Below are 18,645 nucleotides of genomic sequence, written 5' to 3'. Positions count from 1 at the left end.
ACCACTGGTAGGGCAAAGATCATCTTTTATGTGAAAATCAATACGCAACATTTTACACTATTTTCCATCAATACACAACCCTTACACATGCAGAGTAGAAACTCTGGCCAAACACCCTCCCCCCACCCCCGCTCCTTAAGGAGGGGCAGAGGATACTCGGCCACTGACCTCCCTCGCTTCCTGCCACCCACCAGCCTTAGACCAGCTTGGCACTCGCAGAGCTGGGTGCTGGTGGCCCAGGCCACTCTCCCTGTCAGCTGTGTCCCACTCTCCCAATCCCTCCTCTAAGAAGCTCTGTCTGGAGAAGAGAAACAGGAAGAGTTAAGGTTCTAGCAGGATCCATTCATGTCAAGTCAGGTTGGGGTCCTGCCCATCTTCTCTTTATCATGTGATTTCGGGTGGCAAGGGAAAACGGAACAGTCAGAAATGCAGTAACATTTTACAAAGAATAAATTTATTTCCAAATCCTGAATTATAACCAAATTACAATTCCCTCTAGGTCTGTTTTGCGGCTTTACACAAGAATTTTAAAAAACATAGTCAATGGCCAAGTCATTTATACACCAAGCGTCCTGGGGACAGTTTATTTGGACACGACGGGTCCAGCCACCTCTCGCAGCTTCTCGCTGCTCTGCGGCCCAGTGCTGCACCAAGGAACTCCTTCTGCCCTAGCAGAGCCTTGCCCTTGGCAGGAGCTTCCCTCAGGCCATGATGCACAGATGAAAGCACACAGATGAAAGGGTGTTGTCAGCAGGCCCGGGTGCTCCAGCCACTCAATCTCTGGCTCCATCCCTGCAGGGACAGCCTCAGCTCATAGCCCAAAGCGGGCTGGCGTGCGGCGAGGAGTCATGGGCTCCCCTTGCTCTTTCCGACCTGGAGTGTAGATCTTTGTAGCCCTGGAGCACAGAGGGGGGTTAGGGATCACACTGCTGCTCACTCCAACCAGGAGACATAGCAGGACGCGGAGCCTGAGGCCTTGCTGTTTCTAACTGGTGTGTGAGCAGGCTTCAGGCTGAGGGTCTTCTCCCTGGCACACTGCCACTCCCCCTGCCTTCCCCATTTGTGAGTGGGAGCAGAATAGGACACCACCTCGTCCGACGCCCATTAAGGAATGTTGTAAGATAGATTACTTAATAACTCCTTTCACATCCCTAGGTGAGCTGTGGATTGAGTGGCAGCCTTCCATCCACTCACCAGGCTACCACTCCAGCTGTGTCTTAGACTCGGCTGGTCTTTGTCCCCAGTCCTGGGGGTAATCTCTAGAGCCCTGAGGTTTCCTATGAACTGGAGTATCTCTGTGGTTCATGGTAGGAAGGGAGGGCCTTGGGGGTGGCTCGGACCACATCTAGTCATTTATGCCAATAAGATGATTTAGGACTGGGGGCCACCAGGCCAGAAAAGCCAACCATGTAATAGAGGGCTGAGCTTTGAGCCCAGCCTCTGGGGAGGGGGGCTGAGACTGAGTCAACCACATGGCTGCTGATTCAATCCATGTGCCTATGTATGAAACCCTGAGAAACTGGGCTTCCCTGTTGGCAATGCTCGGCGTGTACTGTCACACACCAATGTGCCGGGAGGTAAGGCAGCCCTGAGGACTCGGGACCTTCCAGGCCTCATGCTATGCATATCTCCCTTTAGCTGGTTCCAATCTGTATCCTTTTGCTGTAATAAAACTTCCCTGAATTCTGTGTTGTTCTAGCAAATTATGTCTGAGGGAGTCTGCGGGGATCCCCCAATCTGTAACAAGTTGGTCACAGGTGAGGGGTGACCCTGGGTATCCCCCAGCTTGCAGCTGGTGTCTGAAGCGAGGATAGTCTTGCCAGACACTGTGCCCTTCCTGTGAAGGCTGACTGAACCCCAGCACCAGCACAGACGCACAGTCCAAGGCGCTCCTCCCCTCACCAGTGTTTTCCAAACCCTGCTTGTCAGCAGAGCTGTGAGACCTACCCTGCTGCTCCAACCCACCTCTGGCCCCAAAAGAACATGACAAACAAGGATCGGGGTTGCTGATCAGCACCACCCCTATGTCAGGAACGCCTCCATGTCTCCACACATGACCACTATCAACTTCTGTCCCCCACTCACCTCTACACATTTAACTTTTCTTAAATTGTGACCCTGTTTCAGGACCTAGTCAGTCCATCCAGCTGGTCCCTGGGACTTCCAGGGGGCTCCCTCCCAGCCAGGGTCCCAAGTCAAAGCTCACTTGACACTGCCCAGGGGGCTGCGTTTCTCCTGCTCCTGCCGCCGGGCTCGCAGCTGCTCCTCAGCCAGCGCCATCTCCTCCTCCATGGCAGAGGCTTCCTCTTTGGCCCGCCGGCGGTTCTCCTAGAGAAGGGGAAGAGGTTCTGGGAGCCACTGGGGACTGGTGAGTAAGAAAGACTTGTCTGTCCCATCTCCCTGCTGCAAGCCAGGTGCTGTGTAGACCACACAGCTCCCAGAGGGGGCGCCCCGTGGCTGCCTGCCTCAGCACCAAGGCCAGAGCCTGCTTCTCTCTCTGATTCAAGACAGACACCGGACGATGCAGTCCTAACCCGATTCAGTCATGCCTCAGCACTCCATTCAGTAAGGACTTGTATTTTCTTATGACGCTCATGGCTATGCTAGGAAGCACAGGGAAGACATTACATCTGGCTGAAACACTCGGACGTAAGGAAGATATGTGCAGGCCCCATGTGGGCCGGACCACACTGAGAAGGGGAAGCAGCATCGTAAGTGGGAGCACCAGGCAACATGAAAAAACATGTTGTCTGAGATATGCTTTAAAACCTTCCAGGAAAAAGTAAAGAGGGGGGATCAGACAGTGATGTGTCTTCAATACCAGGCTGAGGGGAAATGGATCCCAGAGGCAAACAGAACCTTCATGAAAAGCACAGGAACCTTACCTGCCGAGACTTGCCTGCCTGTTTCACGCTGTAGAACATGGGGCCCAGCTCCGCCAGCCACTCTCCGTCCACAGCAGTCACGCACTGCATGTACTCCTGCAGGCAGAGCGCCACAAAGTGGTGGTCACAGAGGGCCAAGGCTTCAGCTGTCCCTCCCAGGGTGGCTCCACAGTTAGGAACTATGTGGGAAGGGCCCTAACCCCCAGCCCTCTGAGGCTGAAATAGGCAAGGAAAAGCCTCAGACACGTGAATGTTAACCCCTTCTCCCACCAAAATTTCTCCATGCTTAAGAAAGCGCTGCCTAGTGTCCGAGAGAGAAGGCCCAGACCCTCAAAACATTCTGATGACGACACCACAGGGGTTGCTTGTCCCAGGCAGTAAGCAGGAAACATTCCTGCAGGCACAGCCAAGACCACTGTAACTTAGAGGTTAACTCTGTGCAAGTTTCCCCAAACCCTCACCTGAAAACCATCCTCAACTCCCCTCAAAGCAAGGCCTCAAGCCTCCCAAAGTCAAAGCTCATCCCAGAAGGCAGTGAAGGGGCCTGGCCTAGCCAGGTGGGCCTACGTCATGCAAGCTGCCTCGGAAAACTCACCTTGGTGGTCATGACCAGCTCGTGATACACTATGTAGTCTGGGGTGTAGCCCATTCCAAAGAGGGAGCTGGTGGGGTGCAGGTGGCAGGGCATCCCTGTCCGGATGTTCACGTACTCCCCGATTCCCTAGGAAGAGACAACAGGTGCCATATCAGGAAGACGCTGCTCATTTGGGCAGCGAACCTGTCCCTTTAATAAGACCTCGACACAGGCTGGTGGGGAGGCCCAGATCTGCAGGATTGCACAGTGAGAAGCAGCACTTTCCCGGGCACAAATATCAGGCCAGGAAGGGGCCACAGCTCCACCGGGCTCACCTTGAGCTTGGCCGCCTGGTGGAAATAGGCAGCACAGATGCACTTCCTGACGATGTCCCAGTCGGTGCCACAGGAGGCCAGACTCATCCTCTGCTGCACCATGATGTCCTTCAGCTGAGCCCGCACCTCCCGGACCTAGAGCAGGACACAGGTGGGCACGGATGAAGCCCCCTTCCCATGCCTTCCACCCCTCAATCCAACATCCCGAGTATGTGGGTCAGTGCCCCACCTTCCGCATGGCCTTGGCGTGGATAAAATGATCGTTACACCAGATGGTAGAGTAATTATTGTTCTTCCACTGAAGGTAAACATTCAGGTAGGTCAGATGGTCACTCTCAGGGACAGCAAACTTCTCCCGGATTTGGTCGCTCTCCTCCTCTCGGCCCTAGGGAGGAGCAGGGGCCTCTGAGCACAGGGGAGTCCAGGTCCCCTGAGCAGAGGCTGGAGCGTCTCACACTCTCACCTACCCACACACAACTCCACACACGTGCACAGAGTGCTCTAACAGTATGAGGAAGAAAGGTAGTTTACAATACAACATTCATCCTTATGGTGAGAGTTTAGGAGCAACCATCCTAGAAGACAAAAAGTGCTCTTGCAAATTTTCAAACCATCCTATCCCCTCACCTTGACCCCAACTTGCCTAACTGAAAACAGCAAAATCATTATTTAGAAACCATGACTCCTATCCCTGCATTCCATTTTTTCAATATTTAATGCTCATCCAAGGATATGTTTACTGATTTTAGAGAAAGAGGATGTGAGAGAGAGAGAGAGAGAGAGAGAGGCAGAGAGAGACAGAGACAGAGAGAGAGAGAGGGAGAGAGGGGTAACCGCCTGTGCCCGGACCAGGTATCAAACCCACAACATAGGTATGTGCCTGACTAGGAATAAAAACCACACCTTTTGGTGTATGGGGCGATGCTCCAACTAACTGAGCCACCCAGCCAGGGCTCCATTCCATTTTAATAACAGAGAGAGAAACTACTGTCTTCTCTAATCCTTCTCGAGCCCATAACTCCCCTGAGGCTTCTGGGAAGAAAGGAGAGCTAGCCACGATCTCCGCACCTTGGGCCTGTAGAAGATGGCTGGGACCGAGAGCATGGAGACAATGAGCAGGATCTCAGAGCTGCAGCCCATGTCACAGGATACAATGAGCATCTTGGACAGGGCTGGGTCCAGCGGGAACTCCACCATCAGCCGCCCAGTTGAGGTCAGACCACCTAGGAGAGAGGAGCAAATCCAGATGTTCAATGAACACAGGTGCAGAGGCAAAGAACCCAGGCCCCAGCACCCAGGAGGCCCTGCCGGGCTCCCGGGGCCACAGCACCTGTGTTGTCCAGGGCTCCAAGGATCCAGAGCTGATACATGGAGTTGAGCATGTTGTCCTCCGGGGGCGGGTCCATGAAGTGGAACTGCAGCAGGTCCTGCACCCCCAGGGACTTGAGCAGCAACACCACGTTGGCCAGGTTGGTCCTCTGGATCTCGGGCACCGTGGTGGTCAGGAGCTCATTCTTGTAGGCGCTCTGGGTGTAGAGCCTGCAAGGAGAAGACCCAGTGCCACTGCACCTACCAGCACACTGGGCACCGCGCCCTCCAGCATGCCTGGCCGCCGACGCAGTAGTGACGCTCCCTCAGCTTCCACGGTATGTGCACCCCGAACAGCCGGACAGAGGCAGCCACAGGCAGGAGAATGTCTCCTTTCTTCCCCGCCTCTCCCCACTTTCTCTTTGAGTTGTGAATGTCCACCTATTCAAAACTCAGCCTGGCCAGCTTACTCCTCTGCTAGTGTCCTATATGCTTGTTTCATTTCTGGAACCAAAGAGCCTGGAACTAGAATTATCGCTGGGTTTTATTTTCTTCATACTTTTCTGTATTTTCCGAATTTCTATAGTGAATACATTATTTCTGAAAATTGGGACCAAAAAAAAGAATAGTTGGCGATGTAAAAACGAACCAATGGTGTGTGTAATTTGCTCAGATTTATCCTCTAAGGGAAAACATGTCGTAACTATTGGTCTTCTACTGCAAGCATATTCAACATCGGTCTACCTGAAACCCCAAACTGCTGAGACCCCAGAGCTGCCTGGAAAGCTACTCCTTCCACTCAGCAGTGAATGGTGAGAGGCCCAACATCAGTCCCCACCCTCTGCTGGATCACAGTCCAATCCCGCTCACCCCGGCCCGGCCCCTCACGCAGCAATCCCAGCGCCGCCCCGGAAAGCAGGCTGGCACAGGGCTCCTACCTGAAACACTGACCTGGGCCCGTCCTGCCAGCTCGCCCCGACCTCTGGTTGGCGTTGGCCTGGCTGATGGGGTAGATCTGCAGAGCATCCATGCCAATCCTGGGGTTGAAGACCTAGGAGCAGCAGCAAAGAGCTGATTAAGGTCAGAATAAGGGGGGAAAGGAAAAGGGAGGCAGCCTTGAGACAAAGACATCCCTGGTTGTTACACACTGCAGAGCAGTGTCTCAGCAACACAGGCAGGATTAAATGAATCCAGCACATAGCAAGTTCAGAACTCAGCAAATGTTAGTCTCTTAAACCAACACCACCTTCATGTGACTCCCTCACTGGGGAGCGGAGGACCCAGAGCCTGCTTCCCACCCCGACTAGGCTTTGGGTGAGGCCTCAGGGCCCCGGCGTCTGTGTCTTCTCTTACCTTTAATTTGCAATAACCCGAATCAATAACAAACATGATGCCGTCGACAGTCAAAGATGTCTCAGCGATGTTGGTGGCCACGATACACTTCCGAACACCATCTGGAGCCTACAGCCGGGCAAGGATGTACGGGGAGGGAAAGCTGTAGACCTTCAGGTAGCAAAGAGCCCCCCGAACCGGAGGAAGCAGCATGTCCCACCCCTGCCAGAAAAGTAACGCCTACTCTCTCGTGCCCTCCTTTGTGAGAACCCAAGAGGACCCAAAGGTGAGGGCCCTGGACAGACGTTCTTGCTGCCGCACCTTCTGGAAGATTTTGGCCTGGAGGTCGGAAGGCAGCTGGGAGTAGATGGGCAGCACAGCCAAGGCGGGCGCATTCTCCAGTTCTTCCAGATGTTCCACAATCTGGTCTGAGGTCACCTGAGGTCACAGTAACCATGAGACACTGTATGCGCACACACAGGATACACCGGTTCATCACGGTCATGACAAGGCACCCACCTCTATGTCCTCCTGGCCAGGCATGAAGATGAGGATGTCCCCAGGGGCCCCTGACAGGTGCACCTGCAAGGACTGCTTCACTGCAGCCTCCACGTAATCCTCCTGCGGGGTCTGCAACACCAGCCAGGGACACCGTCAGAGGAAAGTGTCGAGGGAAATGCAGGCCAGGCACCTCTCTGGGGACCAGTGGCCCAGTCACTAGTCTAGGGCTAGAGATGGCAGACTTTCAGGGTTGCCACACCTGCAGAGGAGCTTGACTAACCCCAGGGGCCCCACATCTCCGCTCCAAAGAAACAATAAAACAAAACATACCCAAAGCTCAGTCCTTTGGCTCTGAGCCCTGCAGCTGCAGGCTGCCCCACGCACCTCACGGTACCCTCAACCTTTCCCAATTCAGTATCCTATCCTGCGCCCTCCAACTTCTCATCAGAGCTCAGGGTCAGTTCAAAAAAAGGCCTCAGTACCTTGCTGAAGAGGATGTCAACAGGGAAGGTACGGCCAGGGATGTGGAAGATGGGAACGTTCCCAAAAAAGGCAGCAAATTTCTCTGCATCCATAGTGGCCGATGTGACAATGAGCTTCAGGTCTGAGCGCCGAGCCACCACCTAAGAGAAGGGTCCGTCAGAGGCTTCCCCAAAGGTTTGGGACCCTTGGCTTCCATCCTCCAGTCTCATCAACAAACATTATTCCCAAATGAAACAGAGCCGAAGCCGATGAACTGGCACACAGATGCATAACAATCCTAAAGACTGAACCCATGGAGCCACAGCCAAGAGGACATGAGTCACTCAGCTGAGCAAGAACAGAATAAACTCCAACAGCAGGTCTGAATGCAGCAACCAAGGGCCTTGGGAGACACTGGCCTGAGAGAGACCCCCCAGCCCACCTGAAGCGCCCCGATCACTACCTACTGACAGTGTGCTGGTCAAAGCCCCATGGACGCAACCCCCAGCCCTCACCTCCCGGAGCAGCCCGAAGAGCACATCAGTGTTGAGGGAGCGCTCGTGCGCCTCATCCATGATGATGGCACTATAGTGATCCAGGTCTGCTTCCCGGAGGGACTCTCGGAGCAGGATCCCGTCAGTCATGTATTTGATCAAGGTGTTTTCTGAAGTGCAATCTTCAAAGCGGATGGCATAACCCACCTGGAGGTCAGGGAGAGATGGCTCAGAAGCTCTGGTACCAGCTCACCATTGTCACACCCCGTGCTGGGTCCAGGCCATAGCAGATCAGCTCAAATAGACGGGAACTACCGGGCAATGTCTACAGCTCGGCCCTTGCCCACTCACCTCCTCACCAAGGTTTCCGCCCATCTCTTCACTGACTCTCTTGGCCACCGACATGGCCGCCACACGCCGGGGCTGGGTGCATCCAATCATCCCGTAGTCCGTGTAACCGTCTTCATGCAAGTACTGGGTCAGCTGAGTGGTCTTACCACTCCCCGTCTCTCCAACCACAATCACGATGCTGTTATCTCTGCGAGGGAGAGAAAGCAAAGGGCAAGTCAGCCAGAGTGGAGACCACATCCAAGCCTCCAAGAAGATGCTGCCAGCTCCTGTCCAATTCTGGCCAGCCAAGAAGCACACTGCTTAGAGAGGAGGATTCCCCTGGGGAAACAGAGATACCCCTGAAATGTCTAAAAGATGGTGAGGTTTAAACAAGCGAACAATAGCAAAACAATGCCTTCTTGCTTGCTTTCCCTTCTCCATCAGATGTAATGCCCAAAAGGAAAAGAACTACCAAGTAAACTCAGGAGCCAAGGAGACACCAATTCAGGGCTGGAATTCCCAGGCCCTGGGCAGTTACCTGATAATAGTGAGCAGTTCCTGCTGCACAGCAAAGATGGGCAGGTACTGCCTCTGCTCCAGAATTGACTTCTTTTTGGCGAATTCACTGCTGGCCTCGCTCTTTTTCTTCATGTGATCCGCAAACTTCTGTTCTGTCCTGAGAACACACGGCAGCCTAAGCACCCTGCATGATTTCCCACCTGTTCCTTCCTGACCAGGTTCCTGCCCTTCTTCCTGCGCCCAAGAATGAGGGCTGCTTCAACAAGACCTAATAAACCTTCAAGACACTGGAGCAGCCAGCGGGTCGAGATGCTTTCGCCTCCTCCCGCCTAAGGGAGCAGACTGCTGTGGGAGAGTCCGTCATCCACAACACACCAACGCCCCCGGTCAAACAGCTAAATGCTCAGGAGTTACAGACTGGCAGGTGGGCAAAGCCTCTGCTCTAAAAATGAGCTCAGCCAGAAGAGGAGCTGAAATGACAAGTCATTACCTCACACAGAACACCTGGGGCAAGTTCAGCTCAACCCTGAGGGGCTGAAAGGAGGAGTCATGGCTGCAGAGGCGTGACCGAGGCCAGACCTCCCACCTCCCCTCGACAGGATGGCGCAGTCTGAAGGCTTCATTTCCAAAGAACTGTGAGAACAGTCAACCAATATTTACCCACTCCTCCTAAAAGCCTCAAATATCTGACACATGCACACATCCCAACACTCAAAAGCACTATGTCGTTTCCCAAGACTCCACAGCAAAAAGAAACCAGCCCGTGCTACACGAGTCCACACAATCTCCCCACCTCCTCCCAAGACTTTTCCTTTGTCAGACCTACCCCACGTTCTGAAAAGCTTCCTACTTCTAATTCCCAGGCACTCCTGGTCAGCTAACAATTAACCTTTAAGGGATTAAATTTTCTAGAAACTAACAAGGGCTGGTCAATAGTATCAACTTCTTGCCCTGGATGGTGTGGCTCAGTGGGAGTATCACCTCATACACTGAAAGGTTTCATGTTCAATCCCTGGTCAGGGCACATACAAAGGTTGCATACAGGAGGCAACCGATCGATGTTTCTTTCTCTTTCTCTCTCTCTCTTTCCCTTCCTCTAAAATCAATTTTAAAAAATAGTACTGACTTCTCATTTAGGACATTTCTCACAAGGGTACAGAGAATTATTAATTCAGATGACAGTTCCATAGGACTTCAGAGTGTTCAAAGGATGAGCTTCACAAGACACATGTGAGTCCAGCCGCCTCCCTAATGTGGGAATCCTAATAAGCACTTACCCAACATTGCCTTGGATACCTCTGTGAATGGGGAAGTCACTACCTGATAAGACAACCCTTTCTATTTTGAAACCTCTGTTAAAAATAGTTCTTCCTTATGTTGACCTGAAATCTAAGGGGGCAAAGCCCACTTTCTCCCACCCAACACTTGAGAGGCACTTTAGCAGAGTGGCTAAGAGTGGGCTCGTAAGCTAGACTGCCTGGGTCTGGTCCTCCCTCTACCATTTATCAGCTGGGTGACCTCAAACAAGTTACTTAACCTCCCTGGGCCTCGCTATCCTCACATGCAATAGGAATAACAGCACCTACCCCATGGGATTCTGGTGGGAATTCAGTGAGCAAGTAATTGAGGCGTTTAACGCTGCCTGGCACAGAGGAAGCTCCTGCAGTAGCAGCAGCAATAGGAATAACATCTAGGGAAAGTTGAAGATGGTAGAAAAGAAAGACCAGGAGGAAGGGTCCAGAAGAGACCAGAAGACTCATCACCTTCTGATTCACGAGCCCGAATCTTATCAGTTCCAACCAAGTGCCCTTGAGGGCCCGTCTTTGGAGATAGCCCGCTGCTAGCCAAGACCCCTACCTGTAGTCCACTTTACCATCTTCCGTTAGCGGTTTATCCGGTTCTTCCTCTTTTTTAACGCCCATTATATCTCCCAGTTTGGTTCCAGCCAGTTCCCAGTGTTTGTGTTGAGCCTGAAAAAGACACGAAAAGTAAGTCTGTACCATCCTGTGATACGACTGTGTTCAGAAAACCAATCCCACGGCACAGGCTTCATGTAGCAGCAGGTGCTAATTCCCACGCGGCATTGCATCTTCAGCCTTAGGCTCCCAAAGCACCCGGCCCAGTGGTCGTCCCAGCTAAGGTCCTGGTGGAGGGACGCAATGCCCTCCGCCAAGGACTGGTTCTTGCTCTGTGAGCGTCCTTTAACTTCCAAAAGGAACACTACCTATGAGCTCTAATATGACTTTAAAAATGAAAAGAATATGCAGACTCCCCAGCCCCAGAAGACAAGCCAACCTTCTTGCGTTCCTTTTGCTCCCTGTGCTTCCGCACTGTTTGACTGCCTTTCCGAGCAATGATGGCCAGGTCGGAAGTGGCATCCTTGACGGGAATCACAGGCTCCGGCTGCAGAGAGTTGAGGGAAAGAGAAATTCCCACTGATCATCAACCTCAACAAGAAGGTCCATTTCCCAACAGCCCCAGTAAATGAAAGGGGTGGCTCCCCTATTGAGATGGGGCGTACTTTCCCCTTCCCTTCCTTTCTGAGCTTGCTTATCTCAGGCCACAGAGGAGCCTCACCTGCTTGGTGAAGACGATGCGCCCGTCCAGGAAGGGCGGCACCAGGTTGTGCACCATCAGATGCACCTTGGCTGCGCTATCCTCTTCAAAGTCCTCATCCACCTCCAGCCGGTGGACCACCCCGCTGGTGAGCATGCGGTTGGTCTCCCAGCGTTCGTTATCCTGTAAGAACACAGTGGGAGGCCACACTCAGAATGAAACCAAAGGTGGTTCTGAAAGGTCACCAGGCAAGTGCATGCAAGAAGTCCTGACAGAGGGCCGTGGGGCCGCAGCAAAGTCACAGGCCTCTCTACCCTGCAGCTCCTTAGACAGAAGAGTCGCTGATCCCAAGTCACCTGCAGTCCTTTTTCCAAGAAGCGGCACTTTCTATCTCAGCCAGAACCTCTACCTGGACACACAAATGGTGACTGGCCCCAGCCCCATTCAGTGACTCAAAGGACACAGACCACAGAGCCAAACCCCACCCTACCAGTTCCCATCAACAGCACCCTCAAGGAAGTACTGCAAAGAGAGCTTTAAGTTGGGGGTTTTTTAAGCTACTGTAAGTTCCACACACTCCCCTCCTCCACCTTTAGAGTTCAGCTGCTCCTGGCACTTGGGCTGTAGGGACACTAGCTGTGCTGCCGTCACCCACACATGACCCGCTGCTCCTCCCACATGCCCCACTCCAGCTGAGCCTGCCCCCAGCGCTACAGGCAGCAGCATCACCTCATTGATCTGTCTCCGCTGAGCCGAAATGCGCTTCTGCTTCTGTTTATGCAGGTGCTGCTCCCGCCTCCTCACGTAGTCCTCGGAGGAGTAGGCCAGGGGATTGTGGAACTCGTCGTATCCCTCATCCATCATGTACCAATCCCGGTCAGCTTGCTGCAGTGCAGGAGACAAACCACAGGGAACAGGAAACAGATCACATTTATGCACAAGACATGGCCAGAAGCGGAGGATGTTTGGTAAGAAGTCACTGGTGCGGTGGAGCAGGCCTGTGAGACGTGCAGGTCACCCCACTCTGAAATGAGCCTCTACAGGAGACCACAGTGACCAACTATACATGTAAGACTTCCTATGGCACCTCATCATGTCAGCACTTCTCAGATTCACCACATGGTGGCACCAACACATAACTAGAGAAGGTGGGACCTGCCTTAGGTGAGAAGTTTCATTGGGAGCCTCTGGAGAGATTTCAGGGCTTCGGGACTGAACAAGGCGCAGCTTCCCTGAGACTATCATCAAAGTCCAATTCCACTGGAGTGTCACTCGTGGCCCCTGTGCTCTGACACATCCTGTCGCCCATTCCCCGAGGGATGGCCATCATCCCTCACTCCGTCCCTCAAAGATAAAAAGTGTTTACCCTCTGGTCATCCTCCCACTGCTGCCGCTCCTCTTCTGTGTCAAATGAAATCCCTTCTTCTCCATCCTCACGTCTCGCTAAAGGAGAACACGCAGCAGGTCAGACCCCACAACCCCAGCTTATCCCCAGGGGCCACCAACAGATCTGCAAGGTGCACAGCTCCTGAGGCACAGCTTTGCTCAGCCTGACCAGCGGGAGTGACCCTGCTTCCTACCGCCTACTCCCACCGGCCTTACCTCGGCCCCTGGACAGACGCGGAGTGGACCCTAGGTGTCTTCTGTCATCGGCCCACTCGTTGTACTTGTAGGATGGGGTTGGCAAGGGTGTGTCGTCCGAGTACTTGCTCCTCACAGACCTGGGAAACAGTATAACCAGCATCACTGACCAGTCACTAGGCTGAGACGTGTCCCTGAGCTGCCACCTGCTCTCCCAGCCCAGAGTCCTTTGCCCTCATCCCATCCACCCATGCCACCCACCCAGAGAAACTAGGCTGCTCTGCCCAGAACATCACCTATCCCGATCTCGACTGGACAGCCGGTGGCTCCGTTCAGAATCCCGATAGGAGGGTGTTGGGGAGGGCGATTCCCACTGGGAGCGCCGTGAGGAGCCATAGCCACCGTCCTCTTCCTCCCAGGTAGACCTTGACGGGGTTGCTGCGTCTGGGCACAAAAGACACATCCACAGGAAAATGTAAATTAACCAGGACATGGCTCTAGCCCAGCCGTGGGCAAACTACAGCCCGCGGGCCGGATCCGGCCCGTTTGAAATGAATAAAACTATTGAAAAAAAAGACCGTACCCTTTTATGTAATGATGCTTACTTTGAATTTATATTAGTTCACACAAACACTCCATCCATGCTTTTGTTCCGGCCCTCCGGTCCAGTTTAAGAACCCATTGTGGCCCTCGAGTCAAAAAGTTTGCCCACCCCTGCTCTAGAACTATTCGCTAAAAGGCAGATTCCCAAATTTATTTTACTATTTGTGAACTTTGTACCTATTTGTAATGGGTAAGATGGTTCTGACAGTTTTTAAAGATAACTGCATTTTGCCCTGGCTGGTTTGGCTCAGTGGATAGAGCATCAGCCTGTGGACTAAAGGGTCCCGGGTTCGATTCTGGTCAAGGGCACATGCCCGGGTTGCGGGCTCGATCCCCAGTGGGAGGCGTGCAGGAGGCAGCCAATCAATGATTCTCCTCATCATTGATGTTTCTATCTCCCTCTCCCTCTCCCTTCCTCTCTGAAATCAATAAAAACACTTTTTAAAAAAAGATATCTGCGTTTTAACAGTTCAGTTTTCATCTGTGTTTGTAACATTTCAAGGAATTTCCTATTTGTCTCTGCAAACATAACCCTTTAAATGTAATTATTTTAATGGCTCCTTCTGCTCTCCAGCTCCTATTCTTTCCTGCCATACAGGAAAGTGGCCATTCAGTAAGCCACCCCTCACCTTAAAGCATATCCATCTTCACAGAGAGGTCCAGGGTCTTCCCACCCGACTCAGAATCAGAGTCCTAGAATTCATGATGGAATCAGGAATTCTATGCCCACAGCAGTTCCACTGAGGAGGGGAGTTGCTCATCCTGCCTTTTATACGCCTGACCCCTCACAAACCACCACCAGCAACAGCTCAGTCTACCTTTAGGTCGGTGTCTCGGGCTCTCTGGTTCATTTCTCCTGCTGCGCTCTGACCCTCCATCCCGTTCCGATCTGCTGCTGTGCCGGCTTCTATCCCGCTCATCTGTCAGGAGTCACACGCAGAGCTTAGGAAACATGTGTCCCATCCCAACTTCCACCCGTCTTCACCCTCAGGAAAGGACAGGCCTTCCCACTCACTCACAGGTACAACCTGCACTGCTCTATCCATGGGCTCCTGACACTCACATGTCCCCATTCTTTCAAGGGGAAAAACAGTTACTGGCTAGAAAGTTTCAAACTCACAGTAACAGTTACCTTCCTGTAAGAATTCAGAAGAGGATAGTTACAAGTCTATAGTGAGTAGCTGCTTAAGAGTTACAAGTCTATAAGGTATAAAACTTAAACACTACTGAGCAAGGCCAGCACTGGACTATGTCTAGCTTTGCTCCATAGCACTGTCCTTTCTCTGTCATTAGCACTATTGTCAACTCTGGTTTCTCAAACATACTACTCATTATCACCTTTATCACCAAGTTGCATAATAAAAGGAAGACCACACATTCAAACATAGCAGCTATGTTGCAAGTAACAGTTCTTAAACTGCCTGCTATTCCCAATCCCAACAGGGTCAAAACCAATCAGAATGACATTATGCAAATAGGGCTTCTTAATTTAATGGGCATTATAAACACTCCTGCAACAGGAAAGATGCTGGCATGTTCATTCAAATACTTAATGGGCTATGGGACCTATGCTGGGCACCCTACCTCTGTCTCTCTTGCGGTCACCATCTCGATCCCGCGATCTCTCCTTCCGATCCTTCTCTTCTTTGGACGAGGCATAGACACCATGTTCCCGGCGCTCCCGCTCTCTCTGCCGACTACGTTCCCAAAACTCTTCGCTCACACCACCGGGGTGGGATGGAGTCTCTACCCGAGCAGAGCGATAATGTCTGAAACAGGGAGGGCAACAGGTAAAGGAGAAAAGCCTCGCCCGCCTCTGGCTGTGCCCAACGAGTGACCTGTCCTTTTCCCCTTCATCCCCTGGTACTGCAGGCTTCCATACAGCAACAACCCAAAGCATTTCTAGCCACCACCATCTCCTTTAAATGTCCCCCACAGATCTGAAGAATGTACCAGTTCCTATCTGCCCTCAATGTTATAAAATCAAATAAATCCAAGAAAACTGAGAGATAAATGTGGGACATTATTTCCTGGCCTCCATTTTCATTCCCTATGGGTCAACTCATCCTAAAGCCTTTACCTGTCTTTCCGGCTACCTCGACCCGACTGGTCACTGCCGTCCTCCTCAGCATCCCTCTGGTCATCCTTGCTCTCTTCCCAGTCCTTGTAGGAAGAGACTTTGGATTTCTTCTTGTCCTCCCCATCGTCTTTCTCCTCTCGCTCCCTCCGTTTCAGGGAGGCCAACAAGTCCAGTCCCAGCAATGAAGGGCGGGGAGCAGGGGCCTTAAATACATGCTGCTCACTGGCTGCACTTTTGGTCTTGCAAATAAGACCGCCAACCTGAGAGTCCCCATCAGTGCCTTCCAATCTATGGATCGAGGTGTCTTCACTGGTGTCCTCCATGATAGGTTCTGGGATTTCTCTAGAAGGAAAACAAGCCATTTGGCAAAGGACATAAGAGGGGAAAGGCTTAGCTCTGCTATATCCTAAGATAGCTGTAGTCATAGGTATATTTAAGACTAGGATTTCTTAAGTACCTCTTGCTAAGATCCTTCCATCAAGTCATTGACAATCTCAAAAGATCACCCTACTCCCACCTCAACACACATAAGAAATATACACACATTCACCCCAAATACCAGGATCCAAGACAGCATTCTCGGGCCTCATGATGGCACACTTATTAGAGCATGATGACATCTATAAAGGGAGTGTCGGGGATTTGAAGTCAGAAACTCAAGCAGGTATGAAGTCAGAAACCTCAGTGGGAACCCAGGCTCCTGATTATTTTCTACCTATATAAGTATAAGCAAATAACTTAATCTTTGGTTAGGCATAATTTCTACATCTATAAAATGGAAATACTTTTTGCTCTACTCCATGGACTTCTTGTGAAAATCAAACAAAAGAGAATATGTGAAAGCTCTCTGTAACTATAAAGAGTTACATAAATGCAGTTGTTACATTATATTCTTTGCTGTGCTCCTATGCTGGGTCCCTTGCCATTTTTTTTTTTTTTACATGAGTTCTTCTACCTCTCCCTCCCTTTAAACTCACAGAGACTGCAGAGATACTAGGGTACAAGGCTACCATCTATGTGATCCATACTTTACTAGCTTTTTTTGGACCAGTTGTATATAGAACTCAAAATCTGTTTAAAAATCATCTATGTTCATCAAAAACATTGATGAGAAACACTAGGTTAGAAAATGGGTGTTTCTGAAGAGTACTTATTTAGGTGGCTGTAAGATTTCCTGGTACTCCGCTTCTAATCAATTCCTCTTTCCCTTCCATTATACACCATCCACTTGTGAACATACACCAATTCTGAGCCCTCATTCCAACAAGTCAGTGAAGCAAAGGAAGTGTCAAGGAGTGGTGTACCACCAGAATCCAGAATGATTTGCACAGCTCCAATTAACGTGCACAGTTCTATGGAGGAATACAGTCAAACAGACTAGACACATAATATGGACACAGAAACAAGAGCTACGTTTTGAAAAATGTCATCAGGGGCCTGGCCTTGTAGGAAGTTTCCTCAGTGGTTAGAGCATCGGCCAGCCAACTGAAGGGTCATGGGTTTGATTCCCGATCAAAGGTCAAGGGCCAAGGGCACATATCTGAGTTGTAGGTTCAGTCTCGCCCCAATCGGGGCATGTGCAGGAGACAGCCAATCGATGTCTCGCATCAATGTGTCTCTCTCTTTCTCTCTCTCTCCCTCCCTCCTCCTACCTCCCTTTCTCCCACCCTTCCTTCCTTCCTTCCACTTTCTGAAAATCAATGGGGGGAAAAATATCCCCAGATGACGATTAGCAAAGAAAGAAAGAAAGAAAGAAAGAAAGAAAGAAAGAAAGAAAGAAAGAAAAATGTCGAGTAGGAGAAGGAGAAGCTGCATGTTGTTGACACCTGAATATACCCGTGAGAAAATCTAAGCAAGAAGGTGGAGCCGTACAGGCTGTGCTCGGAAGTCGTCTAACCTAGAAAACATTGGAATGCCATTCCCATGCCATTCCCATGCCATTCCCATGCCATTCTATGCAGGAGAAAGAGCCCTGACTTGCCTGTCTTGCTGATGCTGTACTCAATGCCTAGTCAAAACACACGTTCGATGAATAAATGGATTAATGAATTTAAACTGATTAAAGGGAAACCGGAAGTGAGCCATTTGGAGAGACAGCAAGAGAAGATACCAGCGGCACTAGATAAGGTGTCTGACAGCAAAACTTAATTCGCTGCTGAGATGAATAAACAAGGAGCTAAGGGGCTGGATTCTGGAGAAGGATTAATGACAAAGAGGCTACATGAGGTAGGAGGGGGGGGAAAGCAGTGGAAGAAAGAAACTGGATTTACTCACTGAACGATTATTCATTCAGTACCTCCCCTGAGCCCATCGCTGTTCTGGGAAATAGGGACAGAGCAGAGAACCAACCAGACGAAAACCCCCGCCCTCTTGGGGTTAACATTCTAGCAGAGGAGATGGCCTAGAGATACAATGTGTCAGCGAAGAGGAAGGCACAAGGGCTCAGACGTCCGTGTGGGAGCGGGCTAATGCCGAGGCCCAAGGAGGGCGACCCGGGAAGCATCCCTGGCCGCAGAGGCCGCCCCGGGTCCGAGCAGAACAGAGAGAAAAGCCCGGCCAGGCAGGACCCGCGCGGGTAAGACAAGCCAAGTGACAGGGACCCCACTTCCCAAGCCCGGGCCCGACCTGAGCGAAGGACAGACACCCGCCGCCTGGAGCAGCCATGATCGGCGAAGGGCAGGTCCGGAAGGAAGAAGGGACCCTCACCTCACCAAGCCCGACTCTCGGGAGGTTCTGTCCCGGATCCCGGGGCGCCGGCGCCGCCAAACCCTCGCTCAGATCGCCTTAGAGTACCAAAACCTGCACCTTGAACGCCGCCATTATTGTCCCATAATACCTTGTGCGGCCCCTTCTATCCGTCCAAAGAGACCATAGAGAGCGACCCGGAAAATGCCAGTTCCTGGCTCCAGGCCCAGGACATAACGCGACCAGGCCCTCAAGACTAGAATGCCCTCCTTTGGGCGTCTGACCAGAGACACTTCGGAGTCTCGCCGCGACCAACCGCACCGGCCGGAGAGGCGAAGCCCCGCCTCTAGCCTGAGAGGGTGGGAGGGGACAGGAAAGAGGCCGGGCATGTTTAGTAAGG

The 18,645-nt window shown here is 51.8% G+C and overlaps 1 protein-coding gene across 4 annotated transcripts; it reads right to left on the bottom strand.

Moving 5' to 3' along the window:
• Positions 1 to 432: 432 nt before the first annotated feature.
• On the bottom strand, positions 433 to 18,561 carry DHX38 (DEAH-box helicase 38). Of its 4 annotated transcripts, none has more exons than XM_036345258.1 (27): positions 18,397 to 18,561; positions 15,561 to 15,902; positions 15,065 to 15,249; positions 14,299 to 14,400; positions 13,174 to 13,321; positions 12,899 to 13,017; positions 12,663 to 12,739; positions 12,026 to 12,181; positions 11,318 to 11,479; positions 11,036 to 11,143; positions 10,598 to 10,710; positions 8,760 to 8,897; positions 8,243 to 8,429; positions 7,913 to 8,098; positions 7,418 to 7,558; positions 6,954 to 7,064; positions 6,756 to 6,872; positions 6,456 to 6,563; positions 6,041 to 6,153; positions 5,125 to 5,333; positions 4,863 to 5,017; positions 4,024 to 4,179; positions 3,795 to 3,929; positions 3,481 to 3,606; positions 2,886 to 2,981; positions 2,207 to 2,328; positions 433 to 896 (listed from the first exon to the last, which is right to left on the bottom strand). In XM_036345258.1, exons 2-27 carry the CDS (start codon positions 15,881 to 15,883, stop codon positions 812 to 814), a joined length of 3,678 nt encoding a protein of 1,225 aa, XP_036201151.1. In that variant the 5' UTR covers positions 15,884 to 15,902; positions 18,397 to 18,561; the 3' UTR covers positions 433 to 811. The 4 variants fall into 4 exon arrangements, with proteins under 4 accessions (XP_036201151.1, XP_036201148.1, XP_036201149.1 ...); XM_036345255.1 differs by having other exon boundaries at positions 18,267 to 18,407; XM_036345256.1 differs by lacking the exon at positions 18,397 to 18,561 and adding an exon at positions 18,186 to 18,208.
• Positions 18,562 to 18,645: the final 84 nt, after the last annotated feature.

This window comes from Myotis myotis, unplaced genomic scaffold (genome assembly GCF_014108235.1).
Source record: "Myotis myotis isolate mMyoMyo1 unplaced genomic scaffold, mMyoMyo1.p scaffold_m19_p_19, whole genome shotgun sequence".
NCBI classification, from domain to species: domain Eukaryota; kingdom Metazoa; phylum Chordata; class Mammalia; order Chiroptera; family Vespertilionidae; genus Myotis; species Myotis myotis.
This window is presented reverse-complemented; position numbering and strand designations above follow the sequence as displayed.